General features: G+C 47.1%; 1 protein-coding gene across 2 annotated transcripts in view; it reads right to left on the bottom strand.

Moving 5' to 3' along the window:
- CEP170 (centrosomal protein 170) overlaps window positions 1-25,627 on the bottom strand; it is a 233,486-nt gene that overhangs the window by 147,831 nt on the left and 60,028 nt on the right. For both annotated transcript variants that reach the window (XM_075596838.1, XM_075596837.1), the window contains one exon: window positions 18,851-18,982. In XM_075596838.1, the coding sequence (XP_075452953.1) occupies window positions 18,851-18,982 (132 nt within the window). The remainder of the gene's footprint in view (window positions 1-18,850; window positions 18,983-25,627) is intronic.

Below are 25,627 nucleotides of genomic sequence, written 5' to 3'. Positions count from 1 at the left end.
GCCGCAAACAGGCCAGGTTTTCGGGATATTCCTACTTCAGCACAGCTGGCTCAATTAGTGGCTCAGTATGACTAGGCCACTAATTGAGCCAGCTGTGCTGAAGTAGGAATATCCTGAATACCTGGCCTGTTTGCGGCCCTCGAGAACTGGAGTTGTGCAGGCCTGAACTAAAGCAAGTATAAGGAACAAAAAACAACATTGATATAGTCCTTACCAGTGCCTTTTTTCCCCCCACATACTTAAAAAGACTGAGTGGGGAGAAACTAATAAAAAAAACCATAAAAATAAATAACAGTTTTATGCAAGGCTTTAATTAGCTTGTCGAAAACTCATGCGGTGTCAAGCGCCAAGACATTTACACTCCTCAATCAAAATCAGATTATTGTCCTGAATTCATAAAATTAATGAATATAAAGATTTGGAAACAGAATTTGATGGAGCATACAAATAGAACAATGCAGTTGGTAGTTGGTGCTCAGCAACATACAGATGCAGCGGTCGTTATCCGTCCATTTATCGGGTTGAATGACGCACTATAGTGCGTCATGGTCCGAGATGGTCCTCTGCAGATTAAATGGCCCATCGGATTAACACAGCAGGTATCCCTGCTGTGTTAATCCTACCTGTCTGTAAGAGACGCACAGTAAGACATAGGCTGAATCAATCACTCTACCTGGGTGCCTGTAACAGGGTGCCTGTAACTCGCCGAGCTGAAATATAATTGGCTGGACGGTCGCCATGGGAACCCTATAGGAGCGAGGGGGTGAGAACTCTTACATAAATACAAAAAAGTGTAAGTAATCTAATAAACATAAATATGTGTTATTTATGTTTATTAGATTACTTACACTTTTGTATTTAAGTACACCTCGGGGTGTCTACTGCCTGGGGTCCGCCTCCTCTGAAACGTCCGACGTCATCACGTAGGCGTCGGCGTCCAGGAGAATGGCTGCTTCGAGCATGGTGGAGTGAAAACTCAAGAGGTATAAATATTTGTATATTAGTGTTATGTCCTGTACACTGGCGACACACTTTATTCGAGCTCGGCTAGTCCCACGAATTCGGGTATACCCGGGTGTATTGAGGTTTGTGACTGTTTTCTGCCCGAGTGCATTGGGTTATTTTCCAGCAAGGATTGAAGCATTTTATTCCCGCTGGCTGCAATACTGCACAGTATATATATATATACTGCATTACAATTCATGAATTTATGCCATCTGGTAGACACGCGAAGCATTGCAGCCTATTAAATCCTAATCATTATCATTTAACAGATCAGCCGCCCATCAGCCAGGCATGAACCCAGGCTGGGAAGGCAAACGCAACGGGGCTTGTCAGAGGTGAGGAGCGGCGCATTCCAGGTATCTGCCAGGTACATACTGGGTATTTGCTCGAATAAAGTGTGTCGGTGCAGTAGCTCTCTCCTTGAAAAAGGCAGCTGTATACTGCCGAAACATTGGATTCTCTGGCACAATAAATTTGTATGCTTAAGACCGTGTGCCTGCTTCCCTTCCCTTCTCTTCCCTGGGCGTATCCTGTCCCTCTAATAAGAAGATCTACATATCGAGTTGGTTACTTAAGTAATAATCCCCGAAGAACAGGACATTACTGGCCAATAATGCCCTGGCTGGAAGAGATGAAGGCCCGAGGCGAAACCGAGGGACTTTAACCCAGCCAGGGCATTATTGGCCAGTAATGCCCTGTTCTGAGGGGATTATTACTATTATAGGCTAAATGTAGGCTTTTTTTTTTAATTTTCATAAAAAAAGATACATTTTTGTAGTCATTGATTTTTATCAGTGTATATACCTGTGTAGGAAAAAGAAGTAAAGTAGAAGATGAGAGGGCTGAGGGGCGGGAGAGAGGTTTAGGGGGGAAGAGAGGTGTAGGGGGAGAGAGAGGTGAAGGAGGGGGAGAAGAGGGAGGTGAAGGGGGGAGAGAGAGGTGAGGGAGGGGAAGAGAGAAGTGGTGGTGGGGGGAGAGAGGTGAGGGGTAAGAGGGTGGTGAGGGGGAGGCGGAGGGAGGTGAGGGGTGGAAGAGGGAGGTGAGGGGGGGAAGAGGGAGGTGAGGGGGGGAAGAGGGAGGTGAGGAGGGGGGAAAAGGGAGGTGAGGGGGGAAGAGAGGTGAGGGGGGAAGAGAAAGGTGAGGAGGGGTGAGAGATGTGGAGGTGGGGGGAGAGAAGTGAAGGAGGGGGAGAGAGAAGTGGTGGTGGGGGGAGAGAGAAGTGGTGGTGGGGGGAGAGAGGTGAGGATTAAGGGGGAGGGAGGTGAGGGGTAAGGGGGAGGTGAAGGGGGAGAGAGGTGAGGGGGGGAAAGAGAGAGGTGAGGGGGGAGAGAGGTGAGGGGGGAGAGAGAGGTGAGGGGGAGAGAGAGAGGTGTGGGGGGGAGAGGTGAGGGGAGAAAAGGGGTGAGGGGAGAATTGGGGGGAATGGAGGGGGAGAGGTGGGTGGAGGGGGGGTGTGGGAGAGAAGTGGGGGGACTGTGATATTAACTACAACTAAATATAAAGAAATACAAATTACCTTACAGTAGCACAGGCAATAGATGTGGTGAGAAACATTACTCTGTTGCAAGCAACAAAGTTACCAGTTGCGACACAGCAGCTTCTGACAGCACTAGCAGCTGTGTGAGAAAGGGGGAGAGAGGCTGCTTGTGCTGCCGTGTTCAGTGTGATCAGTGAGGAGAGCAGAGGTGCTGCAGTTAAGATTTAAATTTGGCGCTTTTTTTCTCAGTGCGAGCCTCTGCATCTCTGCTTTGAGGTGAGTTGGCAAGTTGTCAAAAATTCCGGCCATTACTGAATGAATAATGCCCAGAATTCTGACCAACCAGAGAGCAGGGATTTCAGTAATGGCCGGAATTTTACTGCTTTAGCCTATAATGGCCAGTAATGCCCTGTTCTGAGGGAATTATTACTATTATAGGCTAAATGTAGGCTGTTGCAGGGTACATGCAACTACACACGCGAGGTCTCTTGACAAAGCTTATTTATTTTAGCCTTAAAACATACAGCACACAAAACAAAATAGCTTCTCTTCAGCAGATAAACAAAGCAGTTTCTCTTCAGCAGATAAACAAAGCAGTTTATCTTCAGCATGGCAAACAAAGCAGTTTCTCTTCAGCATGCAGGACACAAAACAAAAGAACTTCTCTTCAGTAACTCACTCCTGTCTCCTAACCAGATTGGCTGCATGTGTGTACATCCTGGGGTTTTTAACGCACCTTGATTAGGCAGCTGGGATCCAACTAATTGCCATGAGCTTCCCAGCTGAAGTTAACCTCATCACTGCTGCACTGCAGACTAAACATATGTCTGCCAGGCATATAGCTGGTGGCTTTTATTTACCCTGTCACATTGGCTTATTTTTTTTTACATTTTTCATAAAAAAATATACATTTTTGTAGTCATTGATTTTTATCAGTGTATATACCTGTGTAGGAAAAAGAAGAAAAGTAGAAGATGAGAGGGCTGAGGGGCGGGAGAGAGAAGATTAGGGGGGGAAGAGAGGTGAGGGTGGGGGGAAAGAGAGAAGTGAAGGAGGGGGGGGAAGAGAGAAGTGGTGGGGGGGGAGAGAGAGGTGAGGGGTAAGAGAGAGGTGAAGGAATAATGCCCGGAATTCTGACTGAGAGATAGGTGCGGTTACTGACCGGGTTCTGGAGCACCCAGAATTATACATGCCCCCATGGCACCATTTGAGTTGGTGTTATTAAAACAGCAGTTCCCAAAAGTCTCTGAGGATTCTGTGAGCTTTGATGAGGCTTTGGATGGTATCATGATAGCATACAATCCGACTGTGGGAGATGTAATACATTTGTTTAGAGTACTTATGACATCTACTGACCAAACAAAATGTATCACTGCCTATAATGCTAGACAGATAGAAATAGGGGCACAAGCAGGTGGTACGCATCCATAGGAGACTGTAGAAGAAACAAGAGTTTTAGGGGATTTGGGAACATGGTATGCTAATGTTAAAAATGTAATTATTGGGGCATTTACATTGATAATTGACTGGACAAAATTTAACACAATAAAACAAAATAAGGAAGAAACAGTAAGTGAATTTGCTGATAGATTATTGAAAATGATCAAGGCGTATGGAAGAATTGAAGGAGTAGAAACAAACGCAAGCCCGCTTATAGTGGCTGCTTTTGTGAAAGGTTTACATACAGACTATATGTATTGGCTGGGTACATGATACCCTTGCTTAAGTTGTGACTGTTGCATGACCAGGGAGGCTGCGAGGGAACCCCCCCCCCTCCCTCCCACTTGGAACCGGTACCCACATATAAACAGACAAGTAATGACAGACCCAGTTTGGAGGTATAAAAGGCCGCGGCTTTGTTTATTAAACAATAATGGAGTAAGCGCTAGTCCATGCCAGAGTGGGGTCAGGGGGTCAGCCAGGCCTTGGCCTGCTGCCCCCGTACCCGGCCGAGCCCCAAAGAGCCGGCTGTTGTCTCGAGTGGGTTCCCGGGTGTCACGTTCGATTGACCCCGCCCATTCGCTCCTACCCCCGGGTCGACGCCCGCCCCGAGCCCATCTGGCAAGGACAAGCACCTACTGCCTCCACTCACGGCTCTATTTAAAACTCCTTAAATTAGACCGTGCCGCCAACACCGCTAGGACCCTCTCCAGGCCCTCCTGCAAATCGTTGTTGAACAAATCCGCCCCTATCTCAGAAAAGTGTATGCCGTCGGCCCGAAACAGGCCGATTGATTTGTAGTCGAACTCAGGGTGGCTGATCTGCCATCCCCCACACTGCGTCACAAATTTTCCCACCATCTTGTTCAATTTGACCCGCGCTCGGTCGACGGCGCCCGGGGCCCTTGCACCCCTCCACACTATCCTGCAAACTATGTCCGACCAAACGATATATACTCCTGGCCAATGGGTGAGTATGAGGGCCAGGTCGTGTTTTATCGAATTGACCAGCTCGAAGTAGCATCGAGCGGCCAGATCGTTGCCCCCGACGTGGAGGAGCAGGATCTGTGGCACCCTCCTATCCCTACCCATCACTATTAGCCGCGCGAGCAACTGAGCCCACCGCAGCCCCCTACCTCCCCCCCCATACCACATTTGCCTGCTCTGCTCGCAACCCGAGGTTTGCCCCATATGGGCGTTTGACAGCCCGCTTCTCTGCCCAGTGTATAAGCGAGTCTCCGATTATCCAAGCGGCTGCGGCATCTGTGAAGGCATAAAGGAATGAGGAGGTTTATCCGAGCACGCTAAATCCCAGATAATGCAGGCCTGATATAGGACGGTATCTGTTAGACTTCCATCACCCTATCTTTTGGATCGCAGCTACTGACAGCCCCGCGCATGATGCCTCCGTTGCCGCCCCAATCCGGAACGAATGCATCCCGTATTGTGACTCGTCTAGACCCTGGTGTTTTAGGCACATGCGGAAAACCCACAGGTACTGGAATCTAGATAACGGTACCCCGTCCGCATGAAGGAGCAGGGGTCCCTGACCGCCTGGCCTACATACCAAGTATTCCCTGAGCGTGTTCACTGGGCAAAAAGTAGTCCCTGGTAGCCCTAGCAAAGAAATCCACGCTCCCCTCCCCTGCTGGTCTGTTTTTGACCTTTTAATGTGTAGTTTCACCCATCCTTCCCTTAAGACTACGTCCTCAAACTGCATCCCTCCCTCCCCTTTGCGCGACGCGCACACCAGCTCCCCGGCTCACAGTGCTGCGAAGGCCAATCCAAACCTCAGCCGGAAAAGCTTTGCCTCGAACCCGGATAGGCACACACTGTCTGTGGCCTGCATTAAACCCTCTAATATCGCTGGCGTTACTGGCCTTCTGCTGTCATTTGCCGCCGTCCCCTTCATTAACCCCGCTGGCACCCTCTTGACGATAAACGCCTTTGTTGGGTCTCCCTTGCCCTCTAGCTGCAAAAAGAAGGAAATCCCTGTCAGTTTTTTCCCTATGGATCCTCCTGCTAAGCCCCTTGCCCTTAAGTTTAGGACAAACGATAGCAAGGTCCCGACTCCCAATACTTCGAGACCCAATTCCCCTGCCAGACTTTGATAATCGTGCCACGCTGCCGAATAGGCCCGCCACGTACCCGGAGCCAGCGCTGATCGCACCAACGAGGTAACTGGGTCGTCGCCAGCTCCCACAGGTCTGCAGGGCATGGACTGCCGATTGGGTCCGCCTCGGGAACCAGTCTCCGAAACTGCACCATCTGTAACGGGGATAAGGCATCAGTAATGTTATTCGCCACCCCCGGGACATGTCGAGCCTTGAACGCAATATTCAATTGCAGACATGAAAGTACGAAACTGTGCAGAAGGGACAGCACCGGAGGGGAGTGTGAACTGAAATTGTTCACGGCTTCCACTACCCCCATGTTATCCATCCAAAAGATGACTTGCTTATTCGAGAATAAGTGACCCCACAGGCGCACTGCGACGAGCAAGGGAAATAATTCTAAGAACGCTAAGTTCCTAATGAGCGGCTTCTCCCGCCAGTGGTGAGGCCACTGCTCCGCGCACAATGCCCCGTTAAAGTAGGCCCCAAAACCGACTGACACTGAAGCGTCTGTAAACAACTGTAACTCTGTGTTGTTGGCTGGGGGACCTCGCCACAAGATTCTGCCGTTATAATCCTTTAAAAAATGCAGCCACACCGAAAAGTCCTTTCGGATTTTGGCGGTGACGCGGATGAAGTGGTTGGGGCGTCTCACCCAGACCGTTGCTGCAGAGAGGTGCCTGGCGAACACCCTTCCTGCCGGCATGACGCGCGCCGCAAATACTAAGTGGCCTAGCAGCGCCTGGAAGTGCCTCAATGATGCTTTCTTGAGAGCTATGAATTCGCGGAGAAGCCTGCTTAGGGCGACCAGCTTCTCCGGAGGGAGCCTGTACTCCATCGTCTCCGAGTCGATCTCTATGCCCAAAAAGTTAAGAGTGGTTGTCGGGCGCACCGTCTTTTCGTCGGCCAAAGGAACGCCGAACTCATGCGCCATGGCTGAAAATTCAAACAGCCACGAAGCGCATAAGTCTGAACACTCGGGGCAGACAAAAAGAAAGTCGTCCAAGTAGTGCATAACCCCCGCTGCCTGCACCCTCTTCCGGGCCACCCATTCTAGGAAGGTGCTAAATGTCTCAAAAGAAAAACAAGAAAACGCACATCCCATTGGCAAGCATAAATCTACGTAGAACTGGCCCTCGAGCATGCAGCCTAGCAAGTGGAAGCACTCTGGATGGACTGGCAAAAGTCTGAAGGCCGATTTGATGTCGGCTTTTGACATTAAAGCCCCTACTCCCATCCTTTCCACTAGCGCTGCGGCTTGATCGATGTTTGCGTAAGACATCGAACACAACTCCCGGTCAATACCGTCGTTTACGGACGACCCCTCGGGTTAGGATAGGTGTTGTATCAACCTATACGCCCCAGCCTCTTTCTTGGGGACCACGCCCAATGGGGAAATCCTGAGATTAGGCAAGGGAGGGGATTCGAAGGGGCCAGCCATCCTCCCCAATTCGACTTCTTTCCAAACTTTCTCCCTAGCTATGTCAACGAGTGTCCTGACCGTATTCAAATTCCGACTAAATTCTGATCCCGCTTGATACTCAAACGGAATCCTAAACCCCTCCTTAAACCCAGCTAAAAATAGCTGGGCTGCTTCCCTATTGGGGTACCTTGTTAGCCACGGTGCCAAATTGGCGACGATTATTGGTGTCCCTGCCCTCACGTCCAAACTTCCGCCCTGCGCCCCTCCCCCTGCGAGCGCCCTTCTTAAAACACTTTGCCTGGGCGTGGCAGCCGCCGCAAAAGGAGCAGATGTGCTGGAAACGGCAGTTGTCAAACGTGCAGTTGAACTGGTTAAACGGCCAACAGACGTCTGTGTTGCTGCGCGGAGACTGTCTACTCCCTGGTACATTATTCCGCCATGCCTCCCTACCTCCGGTGCCACTCCCTCGAAAGGATTCTGCCCCGCCCCCAGACACAAACTGCAAATAAAGGTCAACGTCCTTGACGTTCCATGGTATCACTTCATCTTGGGCCTTCATTGATTGCCTAAAGCGCTGGTCATATGTCCACCAACCCGTTCCCCCGTAAATGTGGTGCGCTTCCTCGATCATGTCGTGATAAGTAAAGAGTGAGGCACACGCCTGCGGATCCTTCTCCCCAATTACTCCAGCCAGGATAACAAAGGCCTTTGACCAATTGCGAAAGGTGTGTGGGAAAAGCCTTTTCTCCACATCCTCCTTCTTCGCTTCCCCCGTCTTTGTAGACCCAGCCAACGCTTCCCTGTAGCCTGGTAGCAGAGATAATATCTCTACATACTCCCCGGCCCATATCTTGTCCTTCACCTCTTTTAGCAAATGCAAGCCCACTGAGCTAGGTTTGGATATGTAAGAGACCTTATATGCTGTGTCGGGCATCCTCATATCCTTGGCCAGCTCCTCCGAAGCGGATGCCGCCTGAGGAAGGGGAAGCGTGGAAGATGGTGATTCCACCTGCCCGGGCTGACCTTCCGCCCCCAGGGCTGTGTCGCTAACAGCTTGCGGGGGACCCGCGGCTGCTTCCGGAGCCATTGCCGCTGCTGGTACTATAGGCGTCGCTTCCACTGGCGCCGCCCCCAATGCTGGCGCTACGACTGTCGCTATTGACGGAGCTATCGCCGCTGCTGACGCGATTAGCGTTGCTAGAACTGGCGCTGCGCTTATCGCTGGTGTTACTACTGCTGTTGGTGACTGCCAGCGTGGGTGTCGGAACCCCAATGTGACCCCCTGTGCTCGCTGACGCCCTTGACCATGCGTCAAGGTGCGCCACTAAAGGGGATAGGGCTTGCCTTATGCCCAACAACGCTGCCTCCATGAGCTGCGATCCAGTACACCGGGGGGATTCACCCACTATCACTTGAGGGGGAGAGGAAACCGCTAGTTTTTTGTGCGGTTAACTCCCGCTGGCTACCCCTTTGTCAGGTGTCGCTGGCCGTTTACCTTTCTTTCACCGCTTTTTCGCCTGGCTGGGGGTTGACCCAGGTTGCGTTGCCGGCCGCCTATCGGAACCGCGTTGGCTGCCTCCTCCCACCGGTCTCTGTTAGCGGGTCTCCCCTTGTGACCGCGTGCTGTCGACGCCCCATCAACGACCCTGTGTGGTGATGGTCCCCGCGCCTCAGTCGCATGCTGCTGAGCCGACCCTGAGTCGAACGCCGCCTCCCTGATGCCTGAAATTAAAGAATGGGGAAGCCTGCCCGATGGCTTGTCCGTGACCGGCGATGGTCTTTGAAACCTCCATGTTGGTCGTTGAAACCTCCTGGCACCAATGAAGTGGGTCGCCGCCCTGCTTGCGGACTTATGCTCTGCCATTGCGGTGTGTCCCTTCCTTTTCCTTGTCCTGCCGCATGGCGCACCACCTGGCTGGGGGTGCCCTCATCACTTGATGAGGGCCACGCGTCCTCGCATGCGGGAGCGTGTCCACCTTGTCCGCTCAACCAATCCTGCCCGCCAGCCTGACCTTGTCCGCTCACATGACCTTGGCCATCACCCGCTCCGTACATAAGCATCAACAGCTGCCTCTGGAACCAGCCTTCTTCCTTGCTTCGCGCATCAGCCTGCAGTTGTATGATTTTGACTATGAAAGACATTCTGATTGATGTGCTAAGTGACGTGGGAATGTGATTTCAACTTTGAGTGCATAAAATATGTGTTCCGTCTACTGGGTTGCATGTGAGTATGGGAAGTATCGACGGAGGTGGTTCCAATCCGGACGAAAATTGAATTGCTACTTGAACAAAGTACCGAAACGGACTGAAAGAAACATGAATTGATAATGTTATCATCGATACACGGAACATCCGGATAACAGAAGAGGGGAGTTAGGCCTGCTATCTGTAAACGCCTCTTGACCCTCTCCCGTATGCATATTAGTTATACCAACATACAATAACTTTTATTTATTTTTTTGTGTTTGTTGAGGGAGGATGGGTAATCTATGGGGCCATGTGCTGAATAGGAAGTGGGCTTCCCGTACCATACCCTGACAGTTAGTGGGATTACCTGCAACATCCCTGGGCCATGCGGCCATGTGCTGAACAGGAAATGGGATTACCCACACAATACCAGGGCCATGCGCTGAACAGGAAGTGGGGTTACCCATACAATACCAGGGCCATGCGCTGAACAGGAAGTGGGATTACCCATACAATGCCAGGGCCATGCAGCCATGTGCCGAACAGGAAGTGGGATTACCCATACAATACCAGGGCCATGCACTGAACAGGAAGTGGGGTTACCCATACAATACCAGGGCCATGCGCTGAACAGGAAGTGAGATTACCCATACAATACCAGGGCCATGCGCTGAGCAGGAAGTGGGGTTACCCGGATTACAAGACATTATACCCAAAATACCATCTCTAAATATAACCACCGATTCGTCAAAACGATAACTGCTGTACCTCATTGTGACGATCGTGAGGGTTTGGCCCGGGATTAACAGGGTTACCCCCCCAATTGGCCCCCTCTAACCTCGCCAGGGAGACAAGGGGTTAACTGGGCTGAGGCCCAGAAATGTGATTTAACCCTTGTTATAACATGAAAATGCTTATTCTCCTGTGTAAATGTATTGTTGCTGGATCAGTGTCTGCATAATCCACCCACTGGGATTTAAGGGGTTAATCCTATATGCAGTGCTGAATAAACAGTTACCTGAAAACTGGTCATTTGGGAACGGAGGGCGCCAGCACCCTGATTTTTGGGGTGCTGCCTCAGCGTAAAACCCCAAGGACCCCCCTATTAAAAATATAACATTGTCATAAGAGGAACATATATTTTTGATATTTGTGCCTTTCTGGTGCAGTTTTGAAATGCATACGAGAACCAAATGTTGCCTCTGCCTACCCTTTGTAATGCAAGCTTCCTCTCTGGAAGTGCAAAAGTGCATATCAAAAGGGACCCAGAGGATTCAGGTCTGGGCCCCAGTGAGCAAAAGGTAATTACCTAATTGTTTATGCGGGAGGAAGGCACAAGGAATAGTTAAGTGTAACAATTCACACTTACAATGGAAGCCAAAAGCCTGCTTCAAAAGGTTATATTGATGGGGCCAGGGTGGGGCTACCCGAAGCAGGATATCTGAATGGGTGACCTTATTAAATATAAGAATAATATGAGATGTCCTTGGCTGAACCAGCTAAGAATTACATATTTGTATTCGTGGGATTTAGCATATCTTTTGGAGTCTAAACACTGTATATGTAACCGCTACGAAATGCCAGATATTAATATCTCTATTAATTTTCATATTACACTGTAATGTTTGGTCTCTCTGCGAGCGTCAGGTGTGACGGAATGTATTAATATATCTCACCTGCCTGTATGTATTACTGAACTCAAGTTAGGGAGTGATTTGCAGTAAATATGAAATTTTGGTTGAGTTCTGAAAGACTGCAACCCCCCCCCCCCCCATGTTATGATAATGAGCAGGGACGAGGATGTTTTTGTAAACGTGGTAACTCACACTTACACACCAAGGTTTCCTGCAGGAGTGAAAATGACAAATGTCCTCCCTGCTTCAAAGGGTTTATTGATGGGGGGGCTACCCCAAGCTGGAAGTCCAAAATCAGCTTCAAAAGCTTCAAAGTGACTTTTGCTAGCCGTCATGGCACCTAGGGTTAAAGAGATGAGTTTGACATAGTATATAAGTCAAAGCCACCCTTTACCCATTGTTCTTCATGCAAATGTTCTTCATGATCTTCATGTCTGCATGTCATCAGGCCTGTGTCTTTATGCAAGGTCTTGGGATAATGCAGGTATTGCTGTATAACTTTGCCTGTCTTGCTGTGATGTCAGCTGAAGTATGGAAGAAATGGCCCAGTCTGTAATCCCGATGGCTTTCTGTCCTAATCTTTAAGTAAGTGTCTATATTTTGCTGTTATTTGTATAATCTGTTGTGTTCACCTTTATCAAGGAATAAATTATATTTTATCATATCTAAGTCTCGTCCCAGTTCAAACCCAGGTATATATATATTTATATATATTTTTGGTGTAAATTACAGCCTGTCATAAGCTACCGTGACACTCATAACTACCCAACATCACCCAGTACATTACAACCGCAAATCCGGTATATTTAAGCACCCCCTGACCACCGTAGATCGTGACCGCAAATCCGGTATTTAGCAGTACTTTATTACCAAGATTACCGTGTGTTATAACCACAACTCCCCTAAGCGCCAGCCTTTAAGACCAACATTACAGTATCTACCTGTACTCTCCACTGAAATCCTTGGGATAACCCACGACTACGATACATTACCACCAATCTGGTCTGTATCAATGCTTTGAATCTCAGATATACGGTTTTACCATCCAACTCCCGCACATAACCATGAGTGCAGTATATACCCACACTCTTCTATCCCAATCCCAGGTACAGTATAATATAATCACCAATGTTGTATATACCCGCCTATCTCCCCCAAATGCAGCACGTTATAACCCTGAATGCAGTATATACACACCGTATACCCCACATAATCCCAGATGTAGTATATAACACTGGATGCCTCAAATACAGCGCATGACCACGAAGGCAGTATATACACCGTATAACCCAAATACAGCACATAACCACAAATGCAGTATATACACACACCATATGATCCAAAAACAGCACGTTACCATGCATGCAGTATTATACACCATATAATCCAAACCCAACACGTAACCATGTATACAGTATATACACCCTATATTCCGAACACAGCACGTAACCACGAATGCAGTATATACACCGTATCATCCGAACACGGCACGTAACCGCGAATGCAGTATATACACCATATTATCCAAATACAGCACGTAACCACGAATGCAGTATATACACCATATACATCATATAACCCAATTACAGCACATTATAACCTTGAATGCAGCATATATGCCTTATACCCCAAATACAGCGCATTATAACCACAACTGAGGTATATACACCTTATGCCCCACATACAGCACGTTATCACCACGAATGCGATATGCAGCGATACCCAACGGCAATTTTAGCATTGATATAACATTATTCAACATTGAAAGAAATCTGAATTCATAACCGGGCAATACCAGCATTAACGGCAACTACACAACAAAGAGCCCAGGGTACACAGCTAAAAAAGACCCCCCTGGCCAACTGATCCACCCAAGAACCCTGTGAGAGATGGAGCCCGCTGAGGCTGTGCGAAGCTACCCCCCCACCCCACGCTGAAGGTGCGTGTGAGGGAGCGTCCAAACGGAGCGCAGCTGGGGGGACCGTCACGGTAAGAACCATGGGGGTTGTTGTTGGGACCTCTCCTCGCCCCCCCCCCCCCCCCGTTCCCCGGTGGCCACCCTCCCCGCCTGCCGAGTGGGCCAGCCACAGAGGCTGAGGGAGGGAGAGCCACGTGGTAATGGGTTCCCCCGTGGCAACACTCCCCGCCCGCCTCGAGCTGGCCAGCCCAAATAACGGAGGCGGAGGGGGCGGTGTACCATGTGGTCGGGCCCAAAGGGCAGTGTGTACTCACCACGCTGGAGGAGAGGATCAATTTCGCTACAGGCTGGGAGCAGAATGAAAGATTAAGCTCCTGGCTGCCTCTTAAGGCTTCCTTTGGCCTGCCCCCCCCCCCCCTGTCCCTCCCCCAGGGGCCGCGACGGTGGCCCAGAGACCCTAGCAAGGTGAGGGCGGGGCTTGCCCCCCGGTCATGGGCATCCCTCGCCTAATTGGCTGGAGGGATTGCTGAACACATGCAGTGCTGAAAGGAAGCAAAGGAAAAAAAATAAGGAAGACAAGTTAGCAGAGGAAAGTGTTAAATTAGTACAAGCTCAGACAGTGTTTTATTCACAAGATACAGCTGCTAAAGAACCCATGTGCTATTCTAAGAATAGATTCACTAAAAGGGACCAAGACAAAGGACATAAATGTTACAATTGTAGAAAATCAGGACACTTTGCCAGAAATTGCAGAGCTCCTAGGATAGATAACCAGAGAAATAACCAGAATGGTGACAGAGAGAGACTTTTGAAATAGGACTCTTTAATTTTGTTACAGGCATTGGCTAGAAAAAGGCATGAAGTAAATAAGTAGAAATTATAATTTTGCTAATCCAAAAATATAAAATACACAACCCAAATTCCTAAAGCCAGATTAACCAAGTATGAGTGCATACTGAATGTCACAGTCCATCGGTGCCTCACATTATTCTCAACAGATTGTTTTTGCCTAAAAAATAATCCGGAATAGTCCAAAGTGTGGATTCCCAAGAGGGGTCTTCCCCGCCTGGATTGAGAAGCTCAGGGAGTCTCATGTATTGCAAATTTGAATGGGGAACACGCCCTAGGTATAGGTCTAAGGTAGGAAAAAATTGTATTTTCCTCAAAAGGGTTGATTGTTTGAGTAAACCTTGTGTGTCTGTGGCAATATCCTTCCCTCTTCCCCACAGCAATAAGTAGCTATGAGTTAGGTTCTGGTACAGTAGACAAGTAGTCTCGGTGCCGGCAATTAATTGTTATGCCCTTGACAAGAGCTGTAAAAAAAAAAAACGGACCTGAACATGCTAATGAATTTTAACTGAGTCCTATCTGTGTGCAAGTCTTCTGTGAGAGTTGAATAATGGGAATGCTGGGTTATTATATGTATACAAAATTACCATCCAGAAACTTGCAAGTTTTTACAAAAATAAGACTAAAATTAATAGCACGCGATGAATTTTTAAAGGTGTACACCTCCACTGCAATACAAACTAATCAACACATGACAAAGGAGAGTTTGAGTGTCTGTGGAGAGAGAGAGAGAAGGACCAAGAAAGGGCATATGTGGGAAGATCATTTGATCTTTGCCATTTTTTAAATCAGCACGTCACTGGTAAAATGTATGGGTTCATTCGTTCCGGCCAGACGATGAGCTTCTTAAACCAGAATGACATTCTGTTCCCTTTACTCAAAATTGCACCTCGAGAGAATCAAAATGGCAGCCCAGACTGTAACTGTTATGAACACGCTACACAGAAATAACGGGCAGAATACATTCCAGACACGAAAATTAAATAGAAGCTCAATCACTTCAAATTAGTTTTAAGCAAGTTAGTTATGATAATAAGAAAAGAGAAGGGCATTTTTATTAATTTAGTTTGCAGGATCAAACTATTTTATTATCTTCTTATTAGAATAGGTGAGGAATATGTGTTTTCTTGTTATTTTTGTGAAGTTGGTTGGCTATGTATGAGAGAAGTGTGAAATTCTGTTTGTTTTGTGTGTTTGTTCTGTGTTGTGTTTTCTTTTTGTGTGTAACCAGTAAATACATTTACATTTTATTTGTTCTGGTTCGGATATGTTTGGGAATTTTTTTAAGCTGCCAAAAGCTAACAAGCACACTGTATATATGTTATATGTTAAGGGTGTCTTTGTCATGATCGGGATATGAGGGGTTAATGGGATCTGTGTATATGTTGATCTGCATCCCCCTGCTTCAGCAGAATTGTCCCAGGTCTCAGATGTATTTCCCCAGCAGCCTGTGTTATATTCCTGTATGTGTATAAATCATGTCGGGAGGGGAAAAGGTTAACCATATTGTGTATATGTTGATCTGCATTTCCCTGCTTCACCAGAATTAATTGCTATGTTATGTATTAACATGGAGAGAGGGGAAAATGGTATTGTATCCCTGACAATGGATAAAGTGAAAAAATTATAACTTTTGTTGTATCTATCTATATATTTCTCAAAGTGTCCTATGTGTCGTTGCCTGTCTGTCTGTATGTGTCTCCCTGTGTCTACGGTCCCTGTATCTACAGGCAATCGCATTGGACCTTTGGCCCGTCACTCTGCCTCAGGCCAATCCGCCTCAGGCCAATCACATTGCTCCCCTGGCACACCCGCCCCCGCACATTTCCCATTGGCACTGACACCACGGCCTCAGCCCAATTACATAGCTCCCTTGGCCCCACGCCCGCCCCCGCACAACTCTCATTGGCCTGCGGCCAACACACCAACCCCACTGCCACACTCTCCCAGCCCTCACTGAGCTTTGGGAACCGCTTCACAGCACCTAACCCTCACTGCTCTGGGAGATTTGGGAACGCTTCACAGCACCTAACCCTCACTGCTCTGGGAGACGACGCTTCACAGCTCTCACCTCTCAACCCACAAAACCCTCACCGTCTGATACCACCAAAACAAGGAAGCAGGTACACACTCTTACCTATCTATATATTGTTTTCACCACTGCAACAGCGCACGATCATTTCCACACACCGCACACCGACGGCCACCCCCTATTAACAACCACACACCCAACAATGCACACCACCCCCTATTAACAACCACACACCCAACAATGCACACCACCACCGAACACACCACACCTCTGCCGCAACCGCAGCCCCTCTACCACCCGCACACACTCCTGCCTACCCTGCCAACACCCCTCCCCTTCACCTCAACAGAACACGTTCATCCCCAAAAACACCACACACCCCCCAGCAAACATCGCCACCGGACAACGCCCGCATCTCCTCCACTAGCACGCAACACACTACCTCCCCTCCGGAGGCCGCAACACACCCTAACCTAGCCCGCAACCCCCCCCCACACAGCACCACACCTGACTCCAGTAGCCCGCAACACACTCTGCTACTCCCGTCGAGCGCAACCCCTCCCGTGCACCCTCCCCTGCCCACAACCGCAACAATACACCAAAACGCACTGACGACGCCACAACCCTTACCTCCGGAGGGCACCCATCTCAAACACGCATGTGGAGCGCAACCCCTACCTCCGGAGGGCACCCATCTCAAACACGCACGTGGGGCGCAACCCCTACCGCAGGAGGGCCCGTATCAAAAACACGCACGTGGAGCGCAACCCCTACCTCCGAAGGGCCCGCATCACAACCACACACGTGGAGCGCAACCCCTACCGCAGGAGGGCCCGCATCCACCACCGTACGGACAAAGAACTCCTCTAGCCCGCCCTTACCAATAAAAAGAAAGATAGTCCCAAAGGGGCCAATGGCGGAGCACTGACGAGGAGAAAGGAGGGGGCTGCAACCAGTGATGAATAAAAAAGGTTTATTAGGTGGTCAAACAGTGGTACATGGTTACTTTGACGCGTTTCGGGACCTGCGTCCCTTTGTCAAAAAGTGAATTCACGTCTACACGCATACCTGTTACATACTGAATCCCCCGCCCCCGGCGGTGACGTCACGGAGCCAAAACTCGCGCGAGTTAGTCAGAGAGACCAACCCATTGGCGGACAGAGCCACCAATGAGAGGCCTCACCGAGAACTCGCCCCCCTGTGAGCCGTGGGATCGGGAGCTGCCTGCAACTGAGATGCATGTAAAAAATATACATTACACAATGTGAAGTTAATAAAAACGAGTATGGCTTAAGGCTATAATCAATTAAAAACACCCCCCCCCCCCTCACCCCCACCAAAGCCGCACCGAGCACGCAACCACAACACCTCCCGCTGGACGCCACAACCCCCCTCCAGGGACCACACACCTCAACTTCACCCTGCTGCCGCAGCACTGTTTCAGTGTACGCCGCAAGACCTCCTGGATCACGCACGAACCACCCCACACAGTTCCGTAGACCGGCCGGCCAAACCCCCCCAAAAACACTGCCGTATTGCCCACCCGCCCCCCCCCCCAAACACTCCCGTAGGCCGCCGGACACCCCCCCCCCAACAAACAGTCCCATAGGCCGCCCGGCACCCCCCCAAACACTCCCGTAGAGCCCCCTACCCCCCCAAAACACACCCGTAGCCCGCCCACCACACCCCCAAACACTTCCGTAGCCCGCACGCCCCCCCCCCCCAAACACTACCTTAGCTTTACACATACTTATTCACGGTTCACATCCCGGGCAACGCCGGGTCTCTATATATATAATACATACATACAAACACACACACACACACACACACACCCAGCAAGAATGACCTAGGCGCAAAGGGAGAAAAAGGAAAAGAACATAGGGTAGTATGTACTGATTGTTAACACCTTAAAATGGTAAGATATGTCATTAATTTTACCTATTGAGATTGACCTTTGTATAGGATTGTGATGTGTTTCTTCTTGTTATACACACACACACACACACACACACACACACATATATATATATATATACATACACACATACACAGACGTCTTTAACCCAAACTGTACTGAAAAAGCTGTGTATTACGACAGGGATACATTTATAGGGATCCATGCTAAAATGGATAAGAAGCAAAAAGTAACCCCGAGTGCTTATTTGCATTCATTACCCAGAATCCCTGGCTCCAGTGGAATCATTGTATGATAAGAGATAATCGGGAAAGGCATGTTTGTGGACTTCTCTGAGACATGTGAATGTGCTCATAAGTAGTATTTTTATTTGTTGTGATACCCAGAAAACTCATAACTAATACACAGGGGTGTTAAAGAGTGATTCACTGTAACAGTTTGCATAATCTCGCCCAAAGTCTCGATCCTGGGCTGCCCATTTGAAAGGCAAATAATAATATTTAAAATATTGTTTATGGTTTCATGGGGACAACATTTGTAAGCCTGTGGAATAACTTTGAGGGTTTCATGATAATTTTGTAATATCTCATCACATTGGCTATTCAAAAACACTAGCTGTGGTAAGAGAGAAAATGTTGTATTGATCATCCAGCTCATGCAGCCAAATGTCAACAAAATGTTATTGCTACAGTAACTATGTCTATATTTTATATGATACGCAAATGTAAAGTGAAAAGTTATTTGGAAGATGTGCGTAAGATATAAATTAACTTTTGAATGAGTAATTTGTGTAAAGTACAATTTTATTTAGTGCATATACTATTTGTGGATGAATGCTTCCTGAAAAATCTTACCTGGAGCACTAGATTCATGCAACTTGCTTTCCTTACAATCTTGTTTATTAGTATTTTCTTCAGCCTCTTCATCACCCCACCAAGACGGCTGTCCATATAAGGGTGTACCACGAGGCATTCCAGAGAGGTCCCCTATAAGATAAAAAGCATGAAATTACTTCTTATTTTTACCATACATGTAATCTGTTACACAAAGTATATAAAATGATTAGAGGCTGAAGTTTGGTGGCATGAGGAGGTATAACATATTTAATGTTTACCTAAACTTCCACTTATTTTTATTTTTTTTAAACAAAACAGAAATGCTTAAAAAATATATATGGTTCTTTTGTGTAAATATATTTGCCAACTATACTTGTCCATTAATAAAAAAAAAAAACGCCAAGATATTCTGCACAAAGGTTCGGAAAGAAATACAAGCAAATATATAATACAATGTTGCCCAGATAAGCTACATATATTTAATTCTATTGATAAACAGATGTAGGTACTGTATATATGTTTGCCCTCAAAATAATTATTAACATTGACGTGGTCCGCAATAAGGGAAAGTTTGAAAATTCCTAATTTAGAAGATCCTTTGTTCTGCTTCTTTTAGTCCTTTGCAGCATGTATCCAACAGATGGATAAGTAATCAAGGGTAAGTCTAACACTTGAAGAAACCTGAATAGAAACATAGAAATAATTCAGCTTCCGGTAGAGGTTTGTTAAGAAAAGAGTCATTTGAGTAGGCTTCCTTAATTCGCGCAAGAAGATTGTATTGTATTGAACCGTATGTCTTCATTTATTTAGCGTCATTAATGTACATTTATTTTTATTTATTTATAAAAATGTTTTACCAGGAAGTAATACATTGAGAGTTACCTCTCGTTTTCAAGTATGTCCTGGGCACAGAGTTATAAAAAATACATGGTTACATTACCAGAACAGAGGTTAAACGCTCAATTAATTCACAGGGATTTGATGGACAGATACAGTTGGAAAATTGGGTACAAGGGATAAAGGTCTGGTGAGTTTCCGATTGAAATAGAGCAGCTATTCAATCATCACATTAACATCACCAAACATCAGTGAACGGCAGCAAACGGCTCACACCCTTTACCTGCGCCAAAGGCTGTCCCGCCTTTGGGGCAATGCACATGCACTGGGGGTGTTGAGATTCAATGCAGCTGTGAACAAAAAATTAGTTGTCTTCTTTGCTCATTAACATTCCAGAGGGTGGGGTTAACATTCTGCAAAGTACAAGCAAATGTTAACCCTTAGCACGCTGGTCCTGTGCAGAGGGGAGCATCGCTTTGGGAGCCCCATCAGGCTGGGCGCCTTTGGGGCAATGCAGATGTACAGTACACTGGGGGTGTTGAGATTCAATTCACTCAGTAGCCCAAGCACACTGCTTAAGGGTCACACTCGATTCCTCTCTCACATTCAAAATACTTCTAAAACCTGTCGCTTTTTCCTCCGCAATATCACTAAAATACGCCTGTTCCTCTGTTGCTCGACTGCTAAAACTTTGACTCAGGCCCTCATTCTCTCTCGTCTTGATTACTGTAACCTCCTGCTGTCCGGCCTTCCTGCCTCTCACCTGTCTCCCCTACAATCTATCCTAAACGCTGCTGCCAGAATCACTCTACTCTTTCCTAGATCTGTCTCAGCATCTCCCCTCATGAAATCCCTCTCCTGGCTTCCGATCAAATCCCGCATCTCACACTCCATTCTTCTACTCACTTTTAAAGCTTTACACTCTTCTGCCCCTCCTTACATCTCAGCCCTAATTTCTCGTTATGCACCATCCAGACTCTTGCGTTCTTCTCAAGGATGTCTTCTTTCTACCCCCTTTGTGTCTAAAGCCCTCTCCCACCTTAAATCTTTTTCACTGACTGCCCCACACCTCTGGAATGCCCTTCCCCTCAGTACCCGACTAGCACCCTCTCTATCCACCTTTAAGACCCACTTGCTTAAAGAAGCATATGAATAGCACTGTGGATATTCTGAACACAAAGCTTAGCCCCCTGCAGACGCACTTCCAGAACTCCCTCCTACAGTCTCTGTATGTTCTCCCTACCTACCAATTAGACTGTAAGCTCCTCGGAGCAGGGACTCCTCTTCCTTAATGTTACTTTTATGTCTGAAGCACTTATTCCCATGATCTGTTATTTATATTATCGGTTATTTATTTGATTACCACGTGTATTACTACTGTGAAGCGCTATGTACATTAATGGCGCTATATAAAGACATACAATATAGTGCGCTTCACAGTAGTAATACACGTGACAATGGTATAAATAACAAATAATAGAAATAACAGATCATGGGAATAAGTGCTTCAGACATAAAAGTAACATTTCGGAAGAGGAGTTCCCTGCTTCGAAGAGCTTACAATCTAATTGGTAGGTAGGAAGAACGTACAGAGACAGTAGAAGGGTATTCTGGTAAATGCGTCTTTGGTATTCTGGTAAATGCTTTATGTATCATGTGTATAGTATTAGCCACGGTGCAACTCATATGCTTCTTTAAGCAAATGTGTCTTAAGGTTGGTCTTAAAGGTGGACAGAGAGGGTGCTAGTCGGATATTGAGGGGAAGGGCATTACAGAGGTGTGAGGTAGTCAGTAAGAAAGGTTTAAGGCGGGAGAGGGCTTTAGATACAAAGGGCATAGAGAAAAGACATCCTTGAGAAGAACTCAAGAGTCGGGTTGGTGCAAGATCGGGATGGAGATCTGCGGAAAATGTAACTCCAAGAAAATCTTTCTTTGGTAGAATAGTTTCTTCCCTCTCTTTATCTGAAGGAGTAGGCAATAACCGGGACAAGGCGTCAGCCTTCCCATTCTTGGAGCCGGGGCAGTATGAGATGTGGAACTTAAATCTTGCGAAGAATAGAGCCCAACTGGCTGGTCGAGCAGACAGTCTCTTTGCAGATCGAATTAATTCTAAGTTCCTGTGAACCGTAAAGACGATAACTGTGTAATTGGCCCCCTCAAGTAAATGTCTCAACACTGCATATGCGTCTTTCATAGCCAAAAGTTCCTTGTTTTCCATGTCGTAATTTCTTTCAGCTGTTGACACTTGGTACGAATAGAAAGCGCATGGATGAAGGAGCATCTTGGGTCCAATTCTTTGTGAAAGAATGGTACCAACAGCGGAGTTGGATGCGTACACTTCCATGAAAAATGGTAGCTCTGGATTCCGATCAATGAGGATAGAAGCAGAGGTGAAAAGTGACTTCAACTGTTCAAATGCTGCATCCGCTTCAAGAACAATTGAAGAGGAATTCTTTCCTTGTGAGTCGGGTGAGTGGGGCAATAATGCAAGAGAAATTTTTAATAAAATGTCTATAGATGTTAGCAAAGCCCACAAAGCTCTGAATGTCCTTATTATTTCGTGGAATTGGCCATTCCGCCACAGCTTGAATCTTGCCTGGGTCCATAACTTAGGGGAGATGACATAACTGAGAAATTGTATGCTGTTTTTTTCAAAATCGCATTTTTCTAATTTGTGCTTTCAGAGACGCTGTAGGACAATCCAGACATGATTATGGTGATACATGATGTTATCTAAGACTAGGATATCATTCAGGTATGCCACTACGAATTGGTCCAGTAACTCTCGGAGAACATCATTAATTAAATGCTGGAAGGTAGCAGGGGAATTACAGAGTCCAAAAGGCATCACCAGGTATTCATAGTGCCCATAACGGATTCGGTAAGCTGTATTTCACTCGTCACCGGGTCTGATGCGGATCAAATTATACGCCCCTCAGAGATCTAATTTGGTGAAGATCTTTGCTGACCGAATTCTTTCTAAAAGTTTGTGAATCAGAGGTAATGGATACCTGTTCACCGTGATCTTATTTAGTTCCCGATAGTCAAGACAGGGACATAGAGAACAGTCTTTCTTTCCCACGAAGAAGAGAGCAGCACCTGCCAGGGACGTTGAGGGTCGGATGAACCCCTATGACAAAAGATAGTCATTGGGAACCTTCAATTCTGGTTCTGAGAGGGAATAGATTCTCCCGAAAGGAATGGCAGCATCCGGTAATAGTTCAATGGGACTGTAGAGGGAGAAAGGGGGTGGCAAGGGATTAAAGGGGTTGCACCCCATTTGGCCATCCCCTGACCTCACCAGAGAGACAAGGGGTTAACTGGGCTGAGGTCCAGAGATGTGATTTAACCCTTGTTATGACAGGAAATGTGTATTCCCCTGTTCCCCTGTTTGATTGTAACATCTGGTTTAATCAGTGTCTGCATCACACACACACTAGAATCCATCCGGGAGTACAAGGGTTAATAGTTATTTAATGATTATAGCCCTTTGTGTAATTTTCCCGCCTTTTCAGGCACCATTTTGCAGGGTCCCATAGGCTGCCATTGGGGCTCCATGTGTTTCAATGGCGAATCTTACCGTTTGGGTCCTGTTTCCTGTGAAGACCAGCAGATGGCGTCCGAGAGGAGGAACGGCGGTTTCCCATTGTAAGTCAATGGGCCCATTGACTTCAATGGAGAATCCTCGAAGGAGCTTTTCAGGAACGAGTTGGCTGCCATCCAAACCGCAAAACCGCAAAGCGGATACATTTTCAATAAGAGAGCTTTGATCACTTAGCAGTCAAGTTCAACGACAAGTGGCGTGGGAATAAACAGTTCTAGAGCACATAGAAATAAAATTCTTTTTGCCCCTAGTTCCTAGACCTCCCTCCACTCGACCACAACCGGGTCCCCGAATCCTGGACCCCCGATAAAGGTCGAACCGAGAAGAGCAGGTCGCGCCATAGGTTCCAATGGCGGCGGCAGAAACAGCTCAAGAAAACGGCTAAGTGTAAAAAGCTGAAATTTAGGAATCCATAGCTCCGGTTCCGGAGGGTCCAGAGGATCAGGGTTTGGGGTACCTGTAGTCACTGCTCCGCCATCACTGCAGAACCATCCTTGACCCTCTTGGACCAACCAGACGGAGTATGGACCCCCTTGAAAGTTCGGTACTTTTCCCATAGACTCCAATGGCGGCCAATCTCCATTGACCGGCTATGGCGGAAAACCCCCATTGACTTCAACGGCGGCGCAGCCCCGTTGAAAGTCTATGGCGGCGAAGCCCGTTGTTTTCAATGGGAATTTAGTGAAAAACCGTGATTTAATTTACAGCGGAGTTATTTGTATTAAAATAGGAAACGGTTTTGACATATTTTACCTCCTGTAAGGTTTTGGGGTCCAAATTCTTTTTATGGTTAGAGGAGAAAGTCTGTAATTTGTTTTGGAGATTAATAATTTTGGACTCTCTTTCTCTCTTTCGTCAAAATTGAACTTAATATGCTACTAGCTTCCAGAGCTGACAATTCACTGAGTTGGTCAAGGAGAAAATTTTACGAGAAAGCGAACAGGCCGGATACAATGCTGGCCCGCATGCTAAAAGACAGGCAAGCTAAGTATAACATCCAAGCTATACGCTTAAAATCTGGTACCCCCACGTCTAATCCTCAGAAAATAGTAAACGAATTCAGCTCCTTCTATGAAACACTATATAACGGTGAAAAAGTGGCACATAACTCTACAAAGAGCGGTGCCCTAAGAGATTTCTTAGCCAGCTCGAAACTAGGGAGATTGACGGACACAGATAGAGCAGCTTTGAATGCTGACTTCACTATTGAAGAACTATCTCAGGCCATTAAAGAACTGAAGCCATCAAAGGCCCCTGGGCCAGATGGATTCTCAGGGCTTTACTATAAGAAATTTATAAAGCTACTCGCCCCAAGGTTGCTCCGCATGTTTAACGCTATTTTAGCGGGAGCCCCCATCCCCAAGGAGATGTTAAAGGCGTCAATATCACTAATTCATAAAACTGGGAAAGACCCACTAGATTGCAAATGTTACCGGCCTATATCATTAATTAACACTGATGTTAAATTATATGCTAAATTATTGGCCAATAGACTTAGTCTCATCCTACCCAGACTTATACACCCAGATCAAGGCGGATTTATCAAGGGCCGGCAAACATCGGATAATACACGACGATTTATTGATCTGTTGGATTTGGCAAATAGTAAGACAACTCAAAGCATGTTGTTAAGTCTGGATGCAGAAAAAGCTTTCGATAGGATAGACTGGCCATATTTAAAAGAGACGCTTGCGACATTTGGCTTTGGAGATCGGGTGAGCAAAGCGATTCTGTCGCTGTACTCTAACCCCACCGCCAGGGTCATACACCAAGGCTACCCCTCTCTGCCCTTCCAAATAAAGAGTGGCACGAGACAGGGCTGCCCATTATCCCCACTTTTATTTGCCCTATGTATCGAACCACTGGCGGCGCAAATCAGAGGAAACCCAGACATCTCAGGGATAAACGCATACTCCCAGACCCATAAAGCGGCCCTGTATGCGGATGACATCCTCTTGATTATCACAAAACCCCTTACTTCCCTACCAAACCTATTTGACCTACTAGATCGATTCTCTAAGGTCTCCGGCTTCAAAATCAATCAATCCAAGTCGGAAGCCCTCAAAATCAACCTCTCTAGTCACATGGAGAAATTACTAAAATTGAATTTCAAATTTAACTGGCAACAAAACCACATAAAATACCTGGGTGTCCACATCACCAAAACTGTAAAAGACGTGTACAATGCAAATTACCCCAACCCTGATTCGGACCTTAAAATCTGATTTACGGAAGTGGACATCCAAAAGGATATCCTGGATTGGACATATACATAGTGTCAAAATGAATTTACTCCCCCGTATATTATACCTCTTCCAAACTCTTCCAGTGCCACTCAGATGGAGGGATTTGCA

Source organism: Ascaphus truei, chromosome 4, assembly GCF_040206685.1.
Source record: "Ascaphus truei isolate aAscTru1 chromosome 4, aAscTru1.hap1, whole genome shotgun sequence".
In the NCBI taxonomy this organism is placed as follows: domain Eukaryota; kingdom Metazoa; phylum Chordata; class Amphibia; order Anura; family Ascaphidae; genus Ascaphus; species Ascaphus truei.
The sequence above is the reverse complement of the archived record's forward strand: the minus strand, read 5'-3'. Positions and strand labels throughout refer to the sequence as shown.